Source organism: Varroa destructor, unplaced genomic scaffold (assembly GCF_002443255.2).
Source record: "Varroa destructor unplaced genomic scaffold, Vdes_3.0 BEIS01000007.1, whole genome shotgun sequence".
Lineage (NCBI taxonomy): Eukaryota > Metazoa > Arthropoda > Arachnida > Mesostigmata > Varroidae > Varroa > Varroa destructor.
The window spans coordinates 36,933,566-36,957,461 of record NW_019211460.1 but is presented as its reverse complement, the minus strand read 5'-3'; the positions used below and the strand labels follow the sequence as shown (position 1 = coordinate 36,957,461).

Sequence of the window (23,896 nt, the reverse complement as noted above, 5' to 3'; positions counted from 1 at the left end):
ATGAAAGACCATCACACTATATTAAATAATAAGCATATGTATTTATTTATTCATATATAGATGCGGTATTCACAATATGGAATTTTCGTGAATGACTGTCGCCTGTGACGAATTTTTACGAGACTGTTTTTTTTTTGTTTTTCTTCGAAATTATTATCCATTCGTTTAACTATATGCACGTATATATGAGTGTATATAGGTTTATAATGAAGGTACACTCTGGCGCACTTTATTAGTTTTGGCACACCTGGTTTGTTGAGTTGTGAGTGGAGGCCCCATTACTGACGATACGCGGCTACAGCGAATAGCATGCTGAATCAGTTAAAAGCTCAAATAGTTAAAGCGTTACGGTTGTTCACCCAGGAAACTTCCCCTGAGACATCCATAAAATGATGATTGACAAACCTATCAGGTCATCCTTTGTTTTGCAGTCGATGGCGATCGCTATGGCGTGACCATACGTGGACACCATACAAACAGATGCTTTTCTCACTTTTGCCATGCACACTTATTTTACGTAAGGTAGAAACATCATTTATCGGCATATATTTGACTTGAGTGAGCCTGACTACGTTGCAGTTTACAATAATGCTCATTGATACTAATACTTGTCATGTTTGGTACTGTCGCCGGTATAATAATTGCTAACTTATTATCTCATTATTTGGTGTAAATAAAAACTAGCCCTTGTGCAAAAACCTATCTGTTCAGTATGTATGTATGTATCATTAGTATTTTATAATCAGGAATTGCTTACCTTTACAAATTATAACCTACCTAGGGAATACAAATCACTGCAGACTGATATATATCAAGAACGTGGAAATGATACAACTGTGTTACGCACAAAAGACACCCTGTCGACAAAAGTTTGAGGCCCTCTTTGTTGCATTGTTTTGTCTATTGGACAGACCTACCTCCTCCGCCGTTGCTCAACTGCCCTTGATTGAAAATACGAACAACTTGTCTCTTAAATTCTACCACTGTGTATCTTGCTATCAGCACAGACTCAGCTAGATATAAATAGAATCATGCATATTCCTTGAGTGGTCTTCTTATGCGAATGAGTCACAGTCACTTCCTTTCCCTCACGATCGATCGCAGGCCCCTATCTATTACGTGGAACACTTTGTATCATTTTGGAGATTCATGGTTAATTCGCCATTTTTAGAACCAACATTAGAACTAGACAGACGGTAGTGCGCTGCATCTTGACAAATACTAATTATGTACAGCAGTCTTATGCTCTTAATAGCAGAGAAGAATAATGATAATAAACATTTTCGACTTCTATGAGGACGATTGCTCGAGTTTCTCTTTGTGCTTAACTAGCATTTCGCAGACAATTGCAAGCTTCTTGAGACGTGGACGCGACCTCACTTCAGTAAGGTGAGCCATTGTGGCGGTGAAGACACTTTCCAGTGCCCGGGCAATATCCTTCAAGGCTCCACATTCGCCCACACCGCGTGGCACCTCAGTCATGTTAACCAAACAGATCTCCTCGACGAATCGAATTACCTTGGATTTGTTCTTCAAGATAAATGGATTCACTACTTCCATCCAAGACTCTTTCAAACCAAATTCCTGGAGATTAGCTAAATTTTGTAGGCATTTTGCCACTAACATCAAATTCCTGCTTGGAACAGGTGCCGGAGCTGAATTGACAATCTTATATTGATGCGGGTTTATAATGGCAGGACAAAGCAGACGCAGGAAGATGAATGAGGATATAACTTGCGCTTTAAGAAGAGCATCATTCGGCCACTTTTTCGCTATAGCTCTCTGTAGTGTCGCTAAAATATAACGCAAAGATAACGGTAGCTGGTGAACCGATGCAAAAATCCTTTCCGTAAATTCATCCAGCATTGCCAGCAAATGCTCCGCATTAGCGCAGGCGTCATTCATAGAATCTAATTTTGTCGGATTTAGCTCACATGACTGTTTACTACCAACGACTAATGCTACGGGTACAGATATTGAATTACGAACAAAGTCGGCAGCACCATTCTTCATATACAATTCCATCATTTGCGTAAAGAGGGTACTCGAGCGAAACAATACACTGGGTTCATTTTCATTTTCTAGCTCACGTAAACCTAGGGTCGTTAGGAGCTTTGCCTCTTTCTTTTCGGCGACAAAAAGCGTCACTAACACTTTCGCTAAAAGAGCGTTCTCCTTTGAAAGAAGCTCAGAGATCTCGATCACAAGTGAAAGGTCATCCTCGAGTAAAAGTTGGCGCAGCGTCGTGTACTCACTGAGCGGGAGAATGACTTCCTTCGAGAAGTGTACCTGCAGATGCAGCGAGCCCCAGTTCTCAAGCACAGGCGTCATCCCCTGCAGTGGGTACCACCTGTCCACTGGCTCCATCGTCCATAAGTCTTTCAGCTCCAAGATCACTTGGGCCATATCCTGGGCATTCTTGTCTTTCTTACCTTTTGTGCACAGCGTTACTGTAAAGCTATTGATATTTGGCGGTATATCATCCAGGCAGTACTCCTCTTCCCAGACAGCGTCTGGGGCCGATTTGACCTGAGAGCGGCATATCTTGATGTCGTCCAGCGACATAACACAGAATGGGTTTGGCACTAAATGGGACGGTAGTCCCTTGGCCTCAACGAGGCATACCCTCATAGAACAGACGTTTCGAACTTGGCCTGTCTGTGGATTGCAGACCTTCGATAGACCTGTGTACCAGCTTTGAGCTGATTCACCATCCGATGCAGACAAGTAGTAGATTGTACTCAGACATGGAAGAGCTCGTTCCACCAGCTGAAATGTAAATTGTGTAACACACAAGTACATACAGATTTCATTATTTATCTTTTAGCATTATATATATATATATATATATATATATATATATATAATATTAATGTGCCATATATATATATATAATGGCACATTAATTGTTGCTTTTGTAGTTTCAATATTGTTTTCAAAGCTAATCGACGAGTAGGTTCTTTTAATAACTGGTGTTAGCCGTAACAACGTGTTAGCCGAGACACCTGCTGCGCTGTACGCGGAGCGATAATCTAAGACTCTATAGGCTAAACGGAAAAGATCTATTCGATATTTACATCCTTGACATATCTCTTTTAATTCGTTGACTCTAGCCGTTTCACTCATGTGTCATACTTCGCAATATGCAGTCTGTCACTTAAATAGCTATAAAGCAGGTAGATAATCAAACGTTTTCTGCCTTGGCCTATGAAAAGGCGGTCTTATCACACTGCGCAATTCTTCCAAAAAGATATTATTTTAGGTATTAAACGTGTCTCGCGACAATTTTTTATTTAATTTTGGAAAAGATATACTAGAAGTCACTTGAGTGAATGGTACGCTGCGCATTTTACAGCTTGCGTAATATCGATAGACATGTGGTTATAAGTAGTTGGAAAAAAACGTGGCATGGAAAATTTGTCCATTTTGTTTATTAGTGCCATACTACAGCTATGCCTGTTTTATGTGGTATATGAAGATTATGGCTGCAACGAAAAACCCCTATTGGCTAATGGCTGAATACTGTAAAGAATAGCTAAGGTCATTCTGAAAAAAAAAACAAAAACAGTGGAGTGGACCAGCTGTGGCCACTTAATTTTTTGCGATTATCTGATAACCAAAGTAATGCTGATCGAACTTGGAATTACTGTGCGAAACTGGGTTACCGTTATGGTACAGTATTAACGTGTTTGCTTATTAAATATAGGAACACTCGAAATCAGGCCTAAATAAGCTTCGTGTCATTTTTTCGTTGCTAATTCAGGCTGGAATAACTATTCGTGCGAAACCAGAAAAACAAATTTCTCGAACAAGCACTGAGCAAAAAAAGCCGCACGCTTATAAACGAGTTACAAACAGGTGCTAAGTTTGTTCGAAACCAATTTCCTTTCATATTATCCAAAGCTCCAATAACGATGGAATTTTTCAAAAGCGCTTTACGAACATTTTAGTGTAATTACGTTGTAGATCGCTTTAACAAAAATGATGCATTCAAAGATGCATAGGAAATCAATCATCAAAGTGATAATATACAAAATGTACGATCACAACGTCCAGGCAGGCCAGTCCATGTAGACTACTGGTACTAAGGTACTACTGGTAAAGCCTTATTCCTGACGGCCTATATATATAATTCCTATATATATATATAGAGTCAAAACAATATTGGTGGTGTCAATTTCTTCCAGTTGAACGACCTCCGCATATGGCCGCTGACACGAACAGCTTCTAGAAGTTCTAGACTACCGGAGTTTCAATCATACACATAAAAGTAAATATTAGTTGTAAATTATTATGGACTAAAATTATTATAGTTATTGCTATAAGAACTGTGGGCAAAGCGATATTGAGCAAGGCCATTTATTAAACCGATACGGAATACCTTCCGGAAAATATATTAGATGACTTTTTTACCATTATAAGTACAATTGGTGATGCGGTAGCAATTGAATAAATTGTCTGAAATAGATCGAGCAATGGTCGTAAGATCGTGAATTAAAAAAAAGTAACTGTAAGTACGTGACCCTGAATTATATAACTAACCTGAAAGCAGTGCGGCTGCTCAAGCAGCGAATCGTGTACCGCGTATAATCCGGAACATCGAAGATCGATGACACCGCGGGGTTTTGCCCTTTGTGGGTTATCGTAAAAATACAGCATGGCTTCGGTTGCATTGAGTACAAACCACGCCTGTTTCCACTTTTTGTTGTCAATAGTCTTTTTATGAAGAAACCCTTTGAGTGCTGTTGTTGAGTGTGAGCTCTGCACGCGAAGCTGTTGAATTGTCGAGTAAATTTCTTCAACTTTGGCCTGCGCGTTTGGCAGGCCAAACTGCGGAGCCTTAAGGATGGGATCTCCTAGACAATGGCCCTCAGCTATATGTTCGCTTTTATATCGAGTGATAATTGCTTCTAAAGTGTCAAAATATCGGCCACCCATCACGTAGTGGTTTTGCTTCTTTTCGATACGGAACCGCTGAATTGATTTGTTAATGAAGAAAAAAATAGAATAATTTCCTGGTGATCTATCAGAGGGTCTGACAAGAAAACTCTCTTCCCCGCCTTCAATTAGCTTTGCTATGGCGTCTTCAGCGGAAATGGTGCCATGATACCACGGATAACATTCCTCAGTGAAGTCTGCCACTAGCTCGTGGAAGACAAGACCTGAAGGAAACTCTTCACCTGGTGGTTTATTGAAATTTACACCGTCGCCCTCGATCTTCTTACACCATAGCCAACCGTCTCCTATGTCCTGATCTACCTCGAACACGTCGCCTTTCTTGAATGACAGTTCATCAGTGTCCGCCAATTTATTGTAAGGAAGGATAGCAACAACTTTTCGGTTGTGGGGCGCTGGTTCGGGTGGTACAACGTTGTAGTGCAGTCGTTCATTCTTTAGAATATCGGATACGTGTGTATAGTAACCAACGAGTTCGGAAAGTGTAGAAAAACGTCGGCCGCCTATATAAAAGTCACCGCATACAGCGGCGATGCGGAAATGATGAATACCCGAGTGGCCGCGAAACGAAAGCACAAATCCATTCTTCGACTGTCGAACAAGATATGCTCCGCGCTGATTCAGCTGCTGCAGTCTGACTTCCGCTGCATGTCGGTCAATTTTACCGTGAAAAAATTGCGCTTTGGGTAGTAACTCCTTTTTTGGCAGCGATTTTGGTTGCTGACTGGGAGTCGATCCAAACGGGTCGTAGTCATCCTCAATCGAGTTAGTCGTATTGCAATCGACGTTGTAATAGCCGCTCATTCTCCACTCCCAATAAATGAATAATCTATCCAACAACTCTAATCGGTTGATAGGCGCTCCGTAAGGGTTAAATCCTACTATCTCTACCACTTTTATTCACTCGACATTGTTGAAATCGAGACGAAAGACATTCAAACCATTTTATAAATAGAAACCGCTGTCCGGAGTTGTTTTTGATTTGGTACAGATTAGCTTGGTTCGTTACACCCACTAGTCAGCCGAGCATCATATTTGTTCGCACAAGCCACTTGCGGGTTGTGCCGTTCCGATTCAATTGATTCACCCATGCAGTTTGATCGTAATTAAACCTCGCCGAATGTCTTGAAACAAAGCTCAACCAGGTGCTATAGCAACGCCGCTTGCTGAGAGCAAGCTTCCTACCATCCGCAACTTCCTTTACAGCGAGAGCTCGCACTCCGCCAGACCATAGTAGCAGTACTGGTACTCCACACACCAACTCACTGACTTTCTCGTTCTTCGTGCTCCCTCAATCAGCTGCAACATCAAACAAAACGGGCGGATGCTTTGCTCCGGAGACGCAAGCACGGGTAAACTGGCGAGCAGCGCTGTCAGTATTCGCGTCTACGAGGCTGGCGGTACCGTGGATCGTTCGCAACCACCATTAATAATCGGGACCACTATGGGCTATACAATAACCAAGTAGAACAGGCAGAGAGGACGACGGCGGCAGCGATGGCAACACTCCCAATCCGCTACCGCCGACAACTTCTTCACTACCAGCAGCCATTCCACCGCTGAAACGAGTTGCCAATTGGCGGCGGCCAATAGTCGCCGCCTCGATACGCAGTCAAAGTTGAACATGTCCAGGTTTGACCGTTCCATCAGGCGGCGGCCTTTAGTATGTTGAGCTCCGATTCGAACGTTGGCTCCTTTTTCTAACTAGTATTTTTGCGTAAGTTGAGTTGCAACACGATCAGTTCTAGAGCTCTACAGGTAGAAGGGAGCGTCACAAGCTACGTGAAATCATTTGCCCCTCGATCATTGAAATCGCTTTGGAATGACGTCATGTAACACATTGCCGGCTGATTTTCACGTGATAAAATTCTTCGAGGGCTGATTGCTCCACGCTCAACTTCTGCTGTAAGGCAACCGGTGTGACGCCTCTGGTGCTCTAAGAAACCATCTGGTACAGATTTAACCAAAACATCGCTGCAGGAGTGATAGTGCTTTGAGAAAAATGGAAACGATGAGGGTCTCGATGTCGGTGGATGAAAAGTACGACCTTATAACGAGAAACCTACAAGAAGTCCTTGGTAAGATATTGGTATAAATATTAATAGTGAGTGATATGATGATGATAGGTTCTCACGTGTGACACAATAATCACTGGGCAATTGCAAAGTTATCTTCAATGCCGTTATAGCTCTACGCCTGGCATTCATAATAGTACCAATTTGAACTATGTTTGTAGGTTTCTAGAGTCGATTGCAGGAAAATCTTAGTGATACTATTGACATATTTATGCATTAAGGCAGTATGTTTTTTATTCTCTAACAAAACTAATTTTTGTTTTCACATGAGTCGCATTTATGTATCTACTTAACTAGCTTTGAGACGTTACGCGGATGCCGAAACAGTGTGAACAAAAATTAATGTCATATGTATAAAGACATACAGCGTAGTGAAATATTTTGAGTAGATTTTGTTTATATGTTATATTTTCCACGTTGACAAGATGCATAACTTATATAATAAATTAATTGCGAGGGTCGATCTTCTCTCGCCAGGAATGAAAGGCTTGAGATTTGCCTGTCGTATGAGAAGTCCAGTTGAACTGATCTTCGCGCCACATTATATTCTCATAGTGAAAAGAAAAAGAACAACTGAATTAAGTGTACCTAGCAGTAAAATGAGATTTTTCAAATACAATATACTAGTTTATGATATTTATATTTTAATTGAAGTATTTCAAAGTGCACTTTTTTCCACCCTGCACGTTTTGTCAGTTATCATTAAGCATAACTCTTTTATTATTGTATTACAATAGCTCCCAAACAATGGTAAATATGCTTTTTCTATATCTTTAAAGAAAAAACTTATCGGACTATTTAATAAGATGATAACAGTTCGAATTAATATGATAAGAACTTTGAAGCACTTTAACTTGAACGTACTAGTATATGTTAACTCGACGAAATAAATAATACATTTTCTTCTATTTTTTTTGAGGTGAGCAACGCATCAAGGATATTCTGAAGCAACGCGATTTGAGAATTTACTGGGGTACGGCAACAACGGGCAAACCCCATGTAGCTTATTTCGTTCCCATGTCCAAGATAGCCGATTTTTTAAACGCCGGTTGCGAGGTACGTAACCAGTAACATCCTTAAAAATTATTGAAACGAATACGTACATGTTACGTTCACACGTTTAGTATGCAAAATTCGGAATTGGCTGCAGTATTAAATTGAATTTAAAGAAAAACGCCTCGTCTTAACATATTGTGCTTAAATTGTGACTCTCAGGTGACAATTTTATTTGCCGATTTACATGCCTACTTGGACAATATGAAAGCGCCTTGGGATCTGCTTGAACACCGTGTAAAATATTACGAGGCAGTAATTAAGGCTATGCTGACCTCCATTGGAGTGCCACTTGAAAAGTTGAAGTTCGTCCGCGGTTCAACGTACCAACTCAAACCAGACTTTACGCTCGATGTCTATCGCCTTGTTTCTATGGTAACAGAACACGACGCTAAAAAGGCAGGTGCTGAGGTCGTCAAGCAAGTGGATCATCCCTTATTATCAGCGATGCTGTATCCACTTTTGCAGTGCCTCGATGAAGAGTACTTAAAAGTCGATGCACAATTCGGTGGAGTGGACCAGCGCAAAATTTTCACATTCTCGGAGAAATACCTCCCGTCCCTTGGTGAGTATGCTTAGCAAGCGATTCCGCGATGGTTACGTGACATAGAGCTTCTTTAATTCATAAAACCGTACTTCTACATATTTGGCACAGATGTGCTTAATCATTATGGCCCACACGTGAGAGAACCAAATTGCTCATTTGTAAGTAGATAAGAACGACAATGATGCACTAAATGTCTCTAGACTTATTCTGTTTTTCTAGGTTACGCTAAGCGGAGTCACTTGATGAATTCAATGGTACCAGGATTGGCTGGTGGCAAGATGTCATCTTCGGAAGAGGACTCTAAAATCGATCTTCTAGATTCTGCAACAAGTGTAAAAAAGAAACTCAAAAAAGCGTTTTGTGAACCAGGAAGCCTTGATGAAAATGGCGTTCTGGCTTTTGTCAAGCATGTACTCTTCCCTATACACTGCGGTATGCACAATGTGTTTTTCTGGATACCAATACAGCTTTTTTAATTTTTTATTTGTCGTGCTTTTTCCAGATAGATCCAGTAGATTCAAATAGAGGGAATTTGCTAATATTAATCCATATAAATGACAGATCTCCAAGATAAATCGTATGTATGTTTCTTTTTCATTTAGGAAAAATTATGACGATACGCCGTGCGCCTGAGAACGGCGGAGATGTTTGTTATGAAAGCTACGAAGCGCTAGAAAACGACTTCATTGCTTTAAAACTTCACCCCGGTGACCTCAAGACATTAGTTGAAGAACAGATTAACAGACTCCTTGATCCGATTCGTAAAGTAAGTCTATAAATAATTCTTTCAATTAGCCACATAACAAACCCTACAGATGTTAAAATTACGTAATATTACTCGTTGAATAGATTTAAATTATACTATTTTGTTTCATTTGTCTTCTTATTCATAGATTTTTGAAACCAGTCCAGAGCTGCAAAAGATCTCAAATGACGCTTACCCCTTACCAACGAAGAACGCGCTGGCGATCGAAGAAAACACTCCGGCACTGCTGGACATGCGCGTTGGACGTATCCTAGAGATCGACAATCACCCCGATGCTGATAGTCTATTCATTGAAAAGATTGCTGTCGGCGAATCTGAGCCACGTACTGTGGTTTCTGGCCTTCGAGGAAAAGTTGATCGGAAAACCTTACTTAATTCACTAGTAGTCGTATTGTGCAACCTGAAACCAGCAAAGATGCGTGGAGTCGAAAGCAAAGGAATGGTTTTATGTGCAAGTACACTTGAGAAGGTTCGTTTATTATGGCCGTGATGACTCAACTCTTGGACCATATCGTTATTAGCTTAGCAAAAATAAGAATCTGCCAGGCGAGTTGTTCTTATTTACAATAATCAAAATATTTAATATACTACTAGTTTTACAATAAATTTACTTAATTTACCAATTTAGATTTATATTTAGAAAGATGTCTAGAAATACCAAATCTTGGTCATCAACGTCATTGTTCTATTTTAGGTGGAAGTGCTTCGTCCACCGGCTAATTCAAAGGCTGGAGATCGTGTTGTTGTTGAGGGTTATGAAGTTCCTCCTCCTACAGGAATTCCTGAGGTAACAATGAAATTATCTTAAATCATTCTATGCCTAATTATATTGTCTGTGTTAAAGATCTAGTATTTATAATAGTATCTAGCAAAATCTTGTTTTCTTCTACTTGTTATAATGCAGTCTGACTAATCTGTTATTTGTTACTTTTTATTGAAGGTGCTGAACCCTAAAAAGAAGCATTGGGAAAAGTTATCCGTTGATATGAAAGTCTCGCAAAACCTTGTTGCAGAATATAGTGGTAACGCCTTCCTTGTCAACGGTGAAAATGTAACCGCGCAAACGCTGAAGGATGCACCCATTCGGTGAAGCTTGCTTATTCCGGGGCGCAATGCACAGAGCACTATATTTTTTAGTTTAGCCGCTGTTGACTAGTAAATGGGTAGCTCTAAATAAGAAACTATTACGGGCCCTAAGACACTTCTGGTTGTTTTTTCACCCTTTCAACATATTCATGAACTGCGTACCTGTTGACTTTGGATGGAAAATGGATTCGTATACTTTATTTATATGAATGTCCCAAAATGGCACATGCAACAGATCTGAAATGGTGCTGTCATTCACTTATATTTAATAAACTAAAAGTCACATCGATGTCACATGTCTGCATTGGAAAAAATGGTCTTAGCCTTAATTGGAAAAAATCATACATAATAAAATAATAAGTCAAATAGCAAATCCGAAAACCCAGAAACATGATGCCGTAGTTCGGTTGTTAGTATATATGGCTGCTCTTTATTTCGCTTGATTCTGTCAAAGACCTGGGGGCTAGTTACATGATATAGAGTGAATACATTGAACATCTTTTCTTACGAATAAATACACTGATTACTATCTATATAATGCACATAATGAAATATTTACGAACTATAGCTAATTCCTACAATTATTTATTCAGCCTAACTAAAGGAGCTCATGACACGCTTCGCCACAATCTTCCTTAATTAGCATTAAATTTTTGCTCTGCTCTTAGCTTATGGACGAATGGTGAGGATTGAGCTATTTAAAATTTAAACTAAAGGTCAATATTTTCAGTAACTTTGAACTTGGTTTTTCCGCGCTCAAACCCATGTTTTCGGAAGTGCGAGCCGTAAATTTTAAACAACTTATCGTCGAGGGTGAATGCAAAAAGCGAACCTTTTTTAGGTATACATAGAATGCGGTCAGTCTTCGTGATGATCCTAAATAGCAGAAAATATAAGCACGTTAGGTAAGAATGCCTTGTGTTTCCAAGTCATACTACTCTCCCACATGAAAATTTAGCTGAAACCGAAAAAACCTTTTCTATTCTATTTATATGACCTGAATATTTGTTAAAGAATACTGGTACTGTTACTAAGCATTATGATACATTTTTTAGTTTAGCTAGACAGTTCGGTATATTCTTTAAAAAATAAAATATGTTACCTAAAGCAATTTTTCGTTTCTTGCACGACAAGACCTGTAGTTCCTACAAGAGACGCGCATTTGGACGCGGCCACCACAAAATGACAGCCCGTATAGTCGGCTTTCATTAGGGACCTCTGTAATGCTTCAACGGCAGACTGTGTTCGTTCTGTACCCACTGCTTCCTGAAAATATCGGCGTCGCACAAAGACGTGTGTAAATACTTGCACAAATACCTACGGCCTCGTCTCAATGAATAATCATTTTTTGACTTTGCATAGAAACACACACAGAACAGAGTAGTGGCTAAGCGAGAAGGTTATGTACAGATTACGGTATATAAATAATAATACTAATATTTCACCTTATCGTATCACGGTTATATAGCTCGTGGTTTGCTCGTTATACAGCTCAGCTGTTAACAGGCTATAATATTATATTAAAATAAATGGATATTATTATTATTATTATTATTGATTGAGTAAATATATTCTTCTAGTATAAAAAAATAAACAGTTGTATATGTCGTCAAAAAAAGGTAAAAAAAATCATATTACTAAAATCAAGTACAAGATTAAACAGTGAAGAGGCGGTATTCAAAAAGGAATAGATTATTGCTTAAATGAATCGTAACCCGAGCACTATACGTAAAAAGGTTAAGACTTCAAACTTACGTGAGGTAGGCTTAGATATAGACTAAGTAAATCATTTACTAGAAAGCTGGGGACTATTACTCTTGTAAACCAACGTTTTCAAACGCGACCAGTGTCTCTGATTTAACGCGATAACCAATTCACATGTCAATAGTTGGAAGGCTAGCCAAACAAGATTAAAATTATTGGGATAGCAGTGCGGTAACAGCTCACCCTGAAATAGCCTTTCCACAAATCATGAACCTTAAGGAAGGTGTCATATGTGACGTCACCCGTTTCTATCTCGAATATTCCCAAGGTTTTCCGATCTCGAGCTGTCAGAAGATTATGGACATGCCTTTTGCTCTTGCCAGTTTTCTTTTTCTGGCTTGCACGGAGCCGTGATGTAAAAAGGTAACCTTGTCTGCAACGTGTTAATCGACCTTAATAAGAGTATCGATGTAAAGCATTCTGCGCGTTTTCGTCGAAATATGCCTAAAGAGCACAAATCGAGTATCAATATAAGCCGAATCTTAAAATGTGTGCTATATGTACCTGACTGTTTGAATCGTTTCGTCTTTAACATCAGAATTAGCTTTAAGGAATCTTTCGAAAAAATGCGCTTGGGGTCCGCCGGCATCCCCTGGATTTAATCCAACCTCATGCGCCGTTTTATAATACTGTTCAGCATGTTGAGAAGTTGATGAGCTACTCGCTGCAAATGAAAAGAAAGATACAACTAAAAGGTGAACCTGATATAATTCGCCTATCAATATAACACCGATCCAGGTATAAAAAGCTGTAAAAAAAGCAAGGTCGATTTGAGGTAGAAGAACGATCATATTTCAATCAAAATTGTTACCGAAATTATTATGCAGTATCATAATGACAAACCTTGGTTTAACTTTAAACATCGATTATCGCAGCATCCATACATCTACTTCACTGTGACATTACAGACAATAGCATGCAAAGTTTTTTTTCACATATAGCTTTCTATTGCGAGACACATTTGTGAATGAATGTTTGAGTAATCAAGGTTCACATGCCAGCCTACGTTAGCAACAAATTAACTCTTAGCGGTTAGAATGACAACAACACTATACGCTTGTTTGTACGTGGGCAAGTAGTAAGCAGGATTTCAATCACTGGTTTGTTCAGCTATGCACATAACAATCGAAAGGGATTTTGATAGTTGAAAAGTGAAACAGTTAAAACCGTGTAAACCTTTCTGATCCATTATCAAACTGCTGAAACGTTCACTTGAAGCCTTCCACTGAGCAAGGTGTTAATGATAATTCATTACTAACACTCATGTACACGTACGACCAGCTCCACCTTAAACCCTCTATAATTAGATATAAATAATCGAAATACAAACGACGATAGCTACTAGCCAATGAAGTCAGCATGTGGCGCACATGGGCCGACATGACATTAGCACCGTAAACTTGTATACTAGACATTGCAATTGACGGGAAAGGTGTTCGAATTTCTTCTTGCCTTTTCCACGTGAACGGACCGCGCCGGCCAACTGACATACTCACAACACTTTGATTATAACTGTCAGTCGGTACCGTTTGAAATCACTGAATGCGTGCCTAAAAAATGTCGAAGGGGACTGATAAAAAGAAGTCGCGACATGGCGACGCCGACATAGATTATTCTCCTGCTGACACAAAAAATGGAAAAACGATTGACGCCCAAGACAAAGGTTAGTTTACCTATAATTTCCGATTTGCCATGTGACTAACGCTACCGTATGGCGAAAAATTCACGATCAGGGTTTGTATCAATTGCCAGTAGAATCTGTCCTGATTTACCAAGCTGCAACGAATCGGATTTGTTTTTCCCGAGTTAGTCAATTTCGTAATCTTGTTTTTGGATAAAATTGCGTGGTACGTTGCGCCTGTGTCATATTGATTGATGTTATGTGTGTTACCTGTTAGGTTTGGCAGCAATTCGTGTTAGGTCATATTATGTACCTCTAAGTGGACAAATATTAGTTATCTTGCTTCGTTTAATACGCTTCATATGAATCATAGCAAATGGTTTGCACAGCATTTAGTAGACCGCACAAGCACAAACAATTCGTCGTGGGAAGACATCATACAGTCAGCTGATTCATTTAGGTGTGTCTGAACAGAACTAAAAGACTGACACAAAAAGGAAAATAAGGATCGCATGTCCCTCCAGTAATTTCTTTATAGAGCCTCACGTACACCAAACGATGTTTTCAAGGTTAATATAACCTTGCACTGGGTTTTAACTTAGTTTTAACATAGTTCTGTTTCACATAGCACTAAATTCTCTAATCAAACCTGTGTCAATTACGGAATAGCTGGGTAGTTCGGGTGAACTTTTTGGTTTTAATGACCATGAAAATTCACTTTGGGTAATTGAAAGTTAGTGTTTCCAGTTATTTTAATGAAATGGATGTTCGCACATGTTATTTGAACAGGATTATGAAGTTATTATTGGCGCAAACCATTAGATATCTGACTGCAATGTTTAAATCTCATAAACCGCAATTGCAATATCGTACACACTGTATTTATTAACTATAATTTCATCAATTGAAATTCATATTGAAATTTTGGGTATATTTTTTTACGTAATTTTAATCCAAGCACTATTTTTCTAGCGTTATTGATGAAATGTATTCGGTTTTCGTTTCAGCCAAGAAGAAAGACAGAAAGTCGAAAAAAGCGGCTGAATTGATGGCCTTAAAGACTGAAGCGGAATCTTGCTCTGCTACAAAACACTATCCACCCGAGAAGGTAAAGCAAGCAAAAGCTGACAAATCGGCAAGTAAAAAAAGTCAAAATGGTACTGAAAATGATTCCGATGACAAGGACAAGTTAGACGGAAAGTCTCTAAAAAAAGAAAGCGAAGTAGAAAGTCTAGCGAGGAGTGCGAACGCGGAAAAAAATAGACCCCCTAATAAATCAATTGAAGAGGAATTAGAAAATTTCGAGATAAATGGCGACGAAAATGAACCTGGAGAACTAGCTGAGGGCGATGATGTTTTTGACGATAAAGAAGAACTAGAATCGATGGGGGATGACCCAGCTTTAGCCAAAATGTCAAGAAAGGAACGCAAAGCGTGGAAGAAACAGCAAGACTATCAAAAAACTCTTGATGCCATGGCGGCGCCTAAGGGTGTTACTGATACAACCCAGTTCACCGTGTCTCAGGTCGATAAAAGTGCTGTACAGCAGGCTCAGTTGAAGCATGCCGTGGATATTAAGGTGGAAAACTTCAGCATATCCGCCAGAGGCAAGGACTTATTTGTCAATGCGTCTCTGTTGATAGCTAAAGGAAGGCGTTATGGCCTTGTTGGACCAAATGGACATGGTAAAACGACACTTTTGAAGCATATCGCCAATCGATCCTTGAATATTCCGTCGAGTATTGATGTGCTCCTCTGTGAACAGGAAGTAATTGCTGATGACACGCCTGCCGTAGAAGCGGTTATCAAGGCTGATACGAAAAGACTTCGCTTGCTAGAAGAGCAAATGAAACTGGAGAAATCTGTTGCTTCTGGTATGCATTTTCTTAAAAGAACATCCAGAATGATAAAATGGGCATAAGGAATAATTTGAAGCTATGTACTCTACGTGCTATGCAACCCTTTATTATTGTAAAGCTCTGAAGGCAGAACGCATTTAGGCACACTTTTTTTCTCTTTGATCATTAATAGTACATTTTTTTATTGAAGGTTAACGTTGTAAGTTCCCTTTATATAGGCAACGTAAAGGACCAAGAACGTTTGAATGAAGTTTACGAAGATCTGCAGGCGATTGGCGCAGATTCAGCTGAACCTCGGGCTCGTCGTATTTTAGCCGGTCTGGGTTTCGATAAAGAGATGCAAAATCGTCCTACAAAACAATTTTCTGGAGGTTGGCGTATGAGAGTATCCCTGGCTCGAGCTCTCTTTATGGAACCAACGCTGCTTATGTTAGATGAACCCACGAACCACCTGGATTTAAATGCTGTCATCTGGCTTGATAATTACCTACAGGGTAAGATAAGAAAGCGAAAACAATCTCGCGCTTACCTGCACCAGTTTAAAACACGTGTACTTCTGGTAGGTTACAATTATTTAGCCACAAGACTATACGTCTTTATGATTTTGTAATAATTTTGGACGAAACAAGAACTCAATAATTCTTGACAGTTTTGGTTAAAATCGATGGGAACGTGGAGCAGGCTTATTAGCTTCGATTTTCATTTACACCATATGTCTATTAAATTTCAGTCTGTTTTTCTCCCTTAACAAAAGCATTTCATTCCTGGCATGAACAATTATATAGTTTCCTTATTCTTCAATAATCCTTATTGTTGAAAAATGCAACTAAAAACTTAATAAATTACAGGCTGGAAGAAAACACTTCTAATCGTATCCCATGATCAGAGTTTCCTGGACAACGTATGCACGGATATCATTCACCTGGATACTCAAAAGCTTTTCTATTATCGAGGAAACTACACGCAATTTAAAAAGATGCATGAGCAAAAGAAAAAAGAGTTGCTGAAGGAATATGAAAAGCAAGAAAAGAAACTGAAGGCTCTTAAGCAAAGCGGACAGAGCAGCAAACAAGCAACAAAGAAAACGGTGTGATAAAACTATACACGATATCCTTTTTCAACTCTAGTTGTTAAACATTCCAGCCCTATATACAGTCGTGAGATGTATCTGAGTTCTTTTCCAGGCATAGAAACATGTCGACTAGGTATTTTGCTCAATAGGAGAGTTATCCATTCTTCTTATTCCGTATACTGTTGTAGGTGGAAGCGTTAACGAGAAAACAACAAAAAGGTCGCAGCAGTACAAGTGCAGCGAAAGCTGCGGAAGAGGAAGCCATCCCGGCAACATTGATAGCAAAGCCTCGCGATTATATTGTTAAATTTCGCTTCCCCAATCCACCGCCACTACAGCCTCCTGTACTCGGACTCTACAATGTCAACTTTGGATATCCTGGACAACCCCCTCTATTCAAGAATATCGATTTTGGTGGGACACAAAACCAAGTTACTAACAAATATCTTTAATAATACAAATTTCAATAAGAAGTTGTGATTCTGTAACGAGGCGTTTTGACCATAGTTGTATATGCTAGCAAACTCAATCGTATTAGACTCGTGTTTTAGCAACCCTTACTAACAAACGCACCCAATTTGGTTTCACGTCTGTGTTTACTAAGGTATCGACATGTCTTCAAGAGTGGCTATTGTTGGACCCAATGGTGTTGGTAAATCGACTTTCCTCAAGTTACTCGTCGGTGAACTTTCGCCGAACACGGGTGAAGTCCGCAAAAACCACCGACTACGTATCGGCAAATTCGATCAACATTCTGGAGAACACTTGAACCCAATTGAGAGTCCGGTTGAATACTTGCAAAGACTGTTCAATTTGAACTACCAGGACGCTCGCAAGCAGCTAGGCACATTTGGTCTTGTTTCTCACGCACACACAATCAAAAACAGCGACCTCTCAGGGGGTCAAAAAGCCCGTGTTGCCTTGGCAGAGTTGTGTCTAAAGGCTCCTGATGTCCTCATTCTTGATGAGCCAACTAACAATTTAGATATTGAAAGTATCGATGCTTTGGCAGAAGCGATTTCTGAATATGAAGGTAAGTACAAACACCATCAATTGACCTGGTTGATTACACAAAATTTACTTTAAGTCATAGAGATGATTATCAGGTTCTGCGTTAAGCGGCCTATCTGTAACATACGTACAAATAATATCAAAGCGCCACCTTTCTTTACATGTTTGATCAGTCGAATTTTGTGTCTCGATTGTACATATTTAGAATTTGGAAAAATTTTAATGTAGCATACGTTTTATAGATCAGAAAAGGTACTGTACTTCAAAGGTTTAATAATACAAGTTCGAAAACGATGACTTGTATTCTAAGACCTGGCCTATGAGTTTTTTATGATGGTCAAGACAACTGTAAGAATTTTTTTCAAATAAATGTATGCAGGCGGTGTAATAATTGTATCCCATGACGAACGGTTGATTCGTGAGACGGACTGTCAACTGTGGGTCATCGAGCATAAAACAATCGAGGAGATTGATGGTGACTTCGACGACTACCGAAAAGATATACTGGAACAGCTCGGAGAACAGATCAACAATCCATCGATTGTTGCCAAACAGGCCCTTGAGTAGGCTCTTTATTCTATATATATATATATATATATATATATATATATATATAAAAGAATACATAAAGGTAGCTAGGAACATTTAACCTTTAACAATGATTGGCAAACCGGAACCGATTAATTCAGATTTTTGAGATTACGATACATTAGTACAGAAGCATTTTACTGGCAAAAACGATACTAATGAAGTTAGACTGAATATAGAGTTTGGTATAAAAAACATTCGTCAATAGCAATAATTCGTAGCAGCGTAAGCGTCGGTGATTACCCCACGGTGTAGTGGGGTTAGGTTACAACTATTAGGGAATATGATTGAAAGGCTGCGACACCACTTGCTCGGTACGATAGCGGAACGTATTATGTTCGAGTCCATTTGTTAACCCACAGATTAACAATGTACTTTAGGTACGGTTAGATTAAAAACCGCCAACGGACAAAGAAACATAATATAAAGTGTGTTGGTCGAGTGGTTAGCTCTAAGTGGTGAAGGCGATAGCCGAACGATATTATGTGAAATGTTGGACGGATCCGGGCGTTGTAATAAAAAAAAAATAAAATTGCCACTTCTGTTGAGGTGATGATGGTGTTCATGCTGTCGAAATAAGTATCGTTTTTTAATACATTTGATAATTATCGTTCGTAACCAGACGCATTTGCAATAGTAATTAGATATCCGCTGCCGTCAAGAAAATCTCTGTACACAGAGCACTACGTTAACCTGTCACTTTTCAAATGGCATATTGACTTAAGAATGAGACCTAGGTAAATGAACACATCCTGCATTTTGATTCAGCTCATTGAAAATTTTCGACTGGTATCAAGACACACCCCTACTGCATAGACTTTTTTTGTAAAAAATGTTTATTTCAATATCACAGCAGCAAAAAACCTTCCAAATTTTTGTATGCTTTTTTATGCCAAAGTTACCATTTTAGATATAGTACCACATCTTACTCTGTTCGTTAAGATTTACTAATTAATGTAGAAAATTGGTTTAAAGAAAATTGATTTTTTTATTTAAATGTTTCTCTAAAAAATGTTTAAAGAATATTTTTGAAAGAATATTATGAAAAATATGTTCAATTAAAGTGTATTTCATGCCAGCCGCCATAGGTTTCCGACTAATATCTATTCCTTCAAAAAAATACTGAAAAGTAGATTGAAACAATAATTGATTTTTGAGAAATTCCACGCCGAAATATACATTCTCGGTATAGAAACATGTAGTGCATTTTTCTTCATCTAGGCGAAAGTTTTCGATCAGAATCAAGAACGACTGTCCCCTACATAGATTTCCATATAAACATTTGGCTGCTACTTCGTCAGTAGAAAATTTATTTTTTTACATGCGGTAGTTCAGCCGTTAGGCGTCATTTCAAACAGCTAGCTTCCACCATGAAGCAGAGTATGTATATATGCCCGGACGCGAACGTAAATCTCCAGTTCCCTTGAATTTGAGAGGTAAACGTCTTGTCCACCACGCTATGACGAACATACGTTTTACGGGTTGAAAAAAAGCCGATTGAATGAATACTTCTTTCTCGTGTTTTTTTTTTTGTTCAGTACTCTATGTGTTAAAAATAATTACGGATCAGCTTTATGGTGCTGAACAGATGTAATTTTTCACTTAATTTCATTAGTTATCACGCATAATAGCCTAAGCATTCCTCCGTTAAATTTTTAGGAAACGCTTTATAGTCATATCTACAATACTAAGGCCTTTTGCTATTATCTATGGTGAAAGTATTATAACCTATTAATGACCTATACGAGTTTTGTGTAGCTTCTAATATTTTAGGCTAGACAAATTATCGTTTAAAACTATAATTATCGGTTAAAACTAAGCTTTTTATTATCCAAAGATTTGGTATAAAAATAGATTAATATTTATTATAGTGTTACTAAAGTGCTACTAGCTTTGAAATTTATAGCTTTGTTAAATAATATGAAATGTTAAGTAATAAAAACCATAGTAAGCTCATTTGATTTACACAAAATGCCTCCTGAATTGTTTGTTACATGACAAAGAGCTGTTTGCAGAAACCATATACTTCTCCAACGATTTCTTACTGAATTTCTTACTGAAAGCTAAGTGTTTATGAGGCATCGCTTTAGTCTCAAACGTGCGTAGCTAGGGGTTAGATTAAACTATACGGAGTTGATTTTAAATCTTCTCTAGTACGTGTATTCTTATCAGGTTGTCCAGTGGACATTCCCATGAGGTTACACAGCTATCACGTATCGGTAATCACGTTCAAACTAATTTAAATCGGCTAAAGTCATAGTTGTCATTATGTAAGTTTTTCGGCTGAATGGAAGGAATCGAGTGTTTATCCCGACAATGCAGAAGGTCAACGACCTCCGCGACATTAGATGAGTACACTTTCACTAGTTTACTGCGAAGAGACAACAGTTTGATCAGTAGTAGCAACAAGCATCATGTAGCATGTCGTTTAATGCCCTTCGTGAACAAGTGTTACAAGTGCGCACTTCTTCTATTCTGTTGTAAGCTGTCAGCAGCAGCAACGAACCGATCTACAATACATATATATATAGCCGCAACAGTGAGTAACCATCGCGCAAAACTAGGAATAGGATATGTAGTTTAGTTACGTCGGTGAACAAGTTTATACTTCTTATGCAGACAAAATATTCCATTTATGATATTGCAACTTTGATAATGGATTTCATAATATGAATCGTTAGTTATTTTGGTGAACGAATCATGTGGATTATAATTGCCATACTTAATCTTAATTTAGTATGGTTGTAAAAAATGTTCTCTTCGATACTACTATGGAAAACAATAAGGCCGCGTAACTGTCAGGAGGGTCAAGCTTACTTCTCTTGGGATGCGTGGGAAGGTGAATAAGAAGGTATGAAATGCAATAATGAAATGCTTTTTTTAGAGTAGGGCCAAAGAGGTGTAAATTTAATCGATCTTAACTCATTGCAGCTTTTTTAAATTGAAAACAAATCTCTCTAATATTAAGCTCACTGATGAAATTACTCTGATCATGTGTAGAAATTTTTTATTAAAACTATGACAAATTCACGTGATGCCGGCTTGAGCGATTTGTTTAGAAGAGCTTAAGACTTCAGATACTAATTACTATGATCCTCTTATTCCATATGTCAATTTTATTGTTTTCGTCGTCAGGTATATTTAACATATATCCACTCTTAACATGCATTTGTTCAAAGCTGTGGTGACGCAAAAATATAATTTGCAGAAGCTGTGTAATTTGTTTTGTAAAATATTATCTTTAACTAATTGAGAAATTATAAAATATGTACATATAATTAAATTATTTTACAAAAAACCACGTGAAGCAGGATCGATTTAGTACTAATTAATCCAAACCCAAACAAAGTCAGATGTAACCTGAAAAAACTCGAGTAAACCTATTCAAGATGTAAAAATTACAGGTTTTTTCCACGTAAGCTTTGACATATCTAAGAAACAGAATGATCTCATAAAGAAAATGCATGCTATTGTGTCGGTTTTAAATGTAAAGACGACCAGTACAAACATATAAATAAATAATATATTGACTATCGACGCAGCAGAAAATCTCAAGGTACAAAATGGCTTCGCGAAAGATTTGCTAAATGAATAACTTCTTCGGGCTAAGCTTTGATACAAAGACATAACCTATGTAAAAAAAAACTCAGAGTGAATAGAGAGAGAATAGATGAATTAGATTTTTGGTCGAGATACATCAGGTGTGCAATATTTAGGGTGTGAAGGCGCGAAAAAATCCGAATAATAATAATTCCGTTGTGTTATATTGCGCCGACTGTCGTCCTCTGTGGTTGCGAGAAAATATAATCATAGATCAACAGGAACCGAAACCTTAGGCCTTATAATATAATAAAATTATAACGATGATAGAAAAAGGACAAATCTTAGTGATCAGTCCCAAAACTGTACCGTGAGTTTGCAAACAATTTAGCAGAACAAGTGAAAGGTAGGAAATATGCTACATTAATAGATAGTTATTCTTCTGATTTTTGATCTGGACATACTGGGATAGCAGTGGCTCGGTAACAAATTTTTGACAGATCGTACTCGATAGGCTTCGTGGTAGCCTCAGAACAGCTGCGAGAAGACTAATAACAAGCAGAGGTAATCTCTAGATTTGCAAATGAGCAATGATATTTGTGCTTTAGGTTCAGTAAAAGGTTGAAGGACAATTATTGGACCGGTTTGCATTCTCAAAAAAATTCAAAATGCAGTGGTAACCTGTTTGCGTAATAAACCTAGAAGTATGGAAGTGATCTGCATTACAACTCGGGCATAGACATACGATTCGTTCGAAAAGACCAAGGTGTCTGAAGCCATGCTTAACGGCAACATCTGACGGTAAACTCGGAACGTTTATTATTGAACCTAATAGATAATGTAATTTTTTTTGTAATGTAGTCACACTTGTTACAATAAATCTAATCCCTCTATTAGTAAGTTCAAAAATTTGATGTGTTTGAAAAGTGGCGCTTTTCGTTCATCATTGGGTAAACTCTTCGTTAGAATTTGTAACGTATTATTATAAAATAATAATTTTGAATTTTAATGCACATGCATTCGTTATCATCAAATGCCGTTAAAACGATAGTAGTATGTTCCTGGCGGACTTGTGAGCATCGCGCCGTTCTTTTTTTGCCGTTAATTAAACTAATTTCCATAGTTGTTACAATAGAAAGGCTCTCAAAAGCGCGGACGTTTATAGCTATTAATAATTCAGTTCTTATATAATGAATATGACAGCTGTTTAAATTTCGTTCTTTTTTATATCCAATTGTTCTTAAAGGATTTGCATATTGTGTTCTTATTGGAAACTGTAGGATAGTCCTTACTGAATGGAACTTACTGAATGGTAGGATGGATAAAATTTAGTTTCGTAGAATGAGTTTCTAAACGCAAAATGAAAATAATAACACTAATAACTATAGAGTTTATTCTAATAGAGACTCGTCATGGCAACAGGCCTATATATAGAGGCGGGGTCAAAACATCCGGCTTCAATTTAATACAATACCTTTCGTGTTTTCCGCCATATGTATCTTATTAACTTCTTCCATTTCAACTCTGAGTTGTTTTATTCAGTACACCGCTTTCAGAGAGCCATACGTGATGCGTCTTCAAGCTGGATTTAAAAATGCACAACGGGAAAAACATTTTATAGGTTGCAAAATGTTGATTGTTGACGGCCTACCAATGCAATTGTTTTCGCGGTACGCGGAAGAAGATTTGCCGATGTTTCACCGCTTATCCGCCAGATGGCGGGCAGAATGAACCCGCGCAGCGATCCTCAACTAAAGCGGTGGCGCTTTTACAGCGGGGGTGCTAACATACGACGAACTCATATAAAATATATGTACGTAGAAAGAAAGAATGTACAGATGATATAATCTGATATAAAATAATGATATAATTTGTTTAGATGTATCGCACGCTGCAGCCTTATATGTGATATATACCTAAAGAACTAGAAGAGTTGCGTTAACTCTCATCGATCTAGT

General features: G+C 38.3%; 4 protein-coding genes across 9 annotated transcripts; 2 read left to right on the top strand and 2 right to left on the bottom strand.

Annotated features, from left to right (window-relative positions):
• Positions 1-21: 21 nt before the first annotated feature.
• On the bottom strand, positions 22-6,512 carry vap (RAS p21 protein activator vap). Its single transcript, XM_022813988.2, has 2 exons — positions 4,543-6,512; positions 22-2,769 (listed from the first exon to the last, which is right to left on the bottom strand). The coding sequence occupies exons 1-2, from the start codon at positions 5,758-5,760 to the stop codon at positions 1,291-1,293; spliced, it is 2,697 nt and encodes an 898-aa protein (XP_022669723.1). The 5' UTR covers positions 5,761-6,512; the 3' UTR covers positions 22-1,290.
• Positions 6,513-6,651: 139 nt separating this feature from the next.
• On the top strand, positions 6,652-10,901 carry TyrRS (Tyrosyl-tRNA synthetase). Of its 2 annotated transcripts, XM_022813990.2 has the most exons (8): positions 6,657-7,034; positions 7,951-8,087; positions 8,247-8,649; positions 8,851-9,063; positions 9,234-9,397; positions 9,525-9,866; positions 10,092-10,184; positions 10,338-10,901. In XM_022813990.2, the coding sequence occupies exons 1-8, from the start codon at positions 6,959-6,961 to the stop codon at positions 10,485-10,487; spliced, it is 1,578 nt and encodes a 525-aa protein (XP_022669725.1). In that variant the 5' UTR covers positions 6,657-6,958; the 3' UTR covers positions 10,488-10,901. The 2 variants fall into 2 exon arrangements, 1 of the variants encoding a protein (XP_022669725.1); XR_015317065.1 differs by lacking the exon at positions 10,338-10,901 and having other exon boundaries at positions 6,652-7,034; positions 9,525-9,943.
• On the bottom strand, positions 10,886-23,711 carry Pop4 (ribonuclease P/MRP subunit POP4). 5 transcript variants are annotated; one of them, XM_022813993.2, is made up of 5 exons: positions 23,413-23,711; positions 12,752-12,911; positions 12,431-12,620; positions 11,586-11,749; positions 10,886-11,359 (listed from the first exon to the last, which is right to left on the bottom strand). In XM_022813993.2, the coding sequence occupies exons 1-5, from the start codon at positions 23,453-23,455 to the stop codon at positions 11,194-11,196; spliced, it is 723 nt and encodes a 240-aa protein (XP_022669728.1). In that variant the 5' UTR covers positions 23,456-23,711; the 3' UTR covers positions 10,886-11,193. The 5 variants fall into 5 exon arrangements, with proteins under 5 accessions (XP_022669728.1, XP_086830958.1, XP_086830959.1 ...); XM_086974832.1 differs by lacking the exon at positions 23,413-23,711 and adding an exon at positions 13,590-13,737; XM_086974833.1 differs by lacking the exon at positions 23,413-23,711 and adding an exon at positions 13,590-13,737 and having other exon boundaries at positions 11,620-11,749.
• On the top strand, positions 13,770-18,977 carry LOC111253859 (ATP-binding cassette sub-family F member 1). Its single transcript, XM_022813989.2, has 7 exons — positions 13,770-13,910; positions 14,876-15,742; positions 15,946-16,221; positions 16,576-16,814; positions 16,988-17,213; positions 17,404-17,832; positions 18,190-18,977. The coding sequence occupies exons 1-7, from the start codon at positions 13,805-13,807 to the stop codon at positions 18,375-18,377; spliced, it is 2,331 nt and encodes a 776-aa protein (XP_022669724.1). The 5' UTR covers positions 13,770-13,804; the 3' UTR covers positions 18,378-18,977.
• Positions 23,712-23,896: the final 185 nt, after the last annotated feature.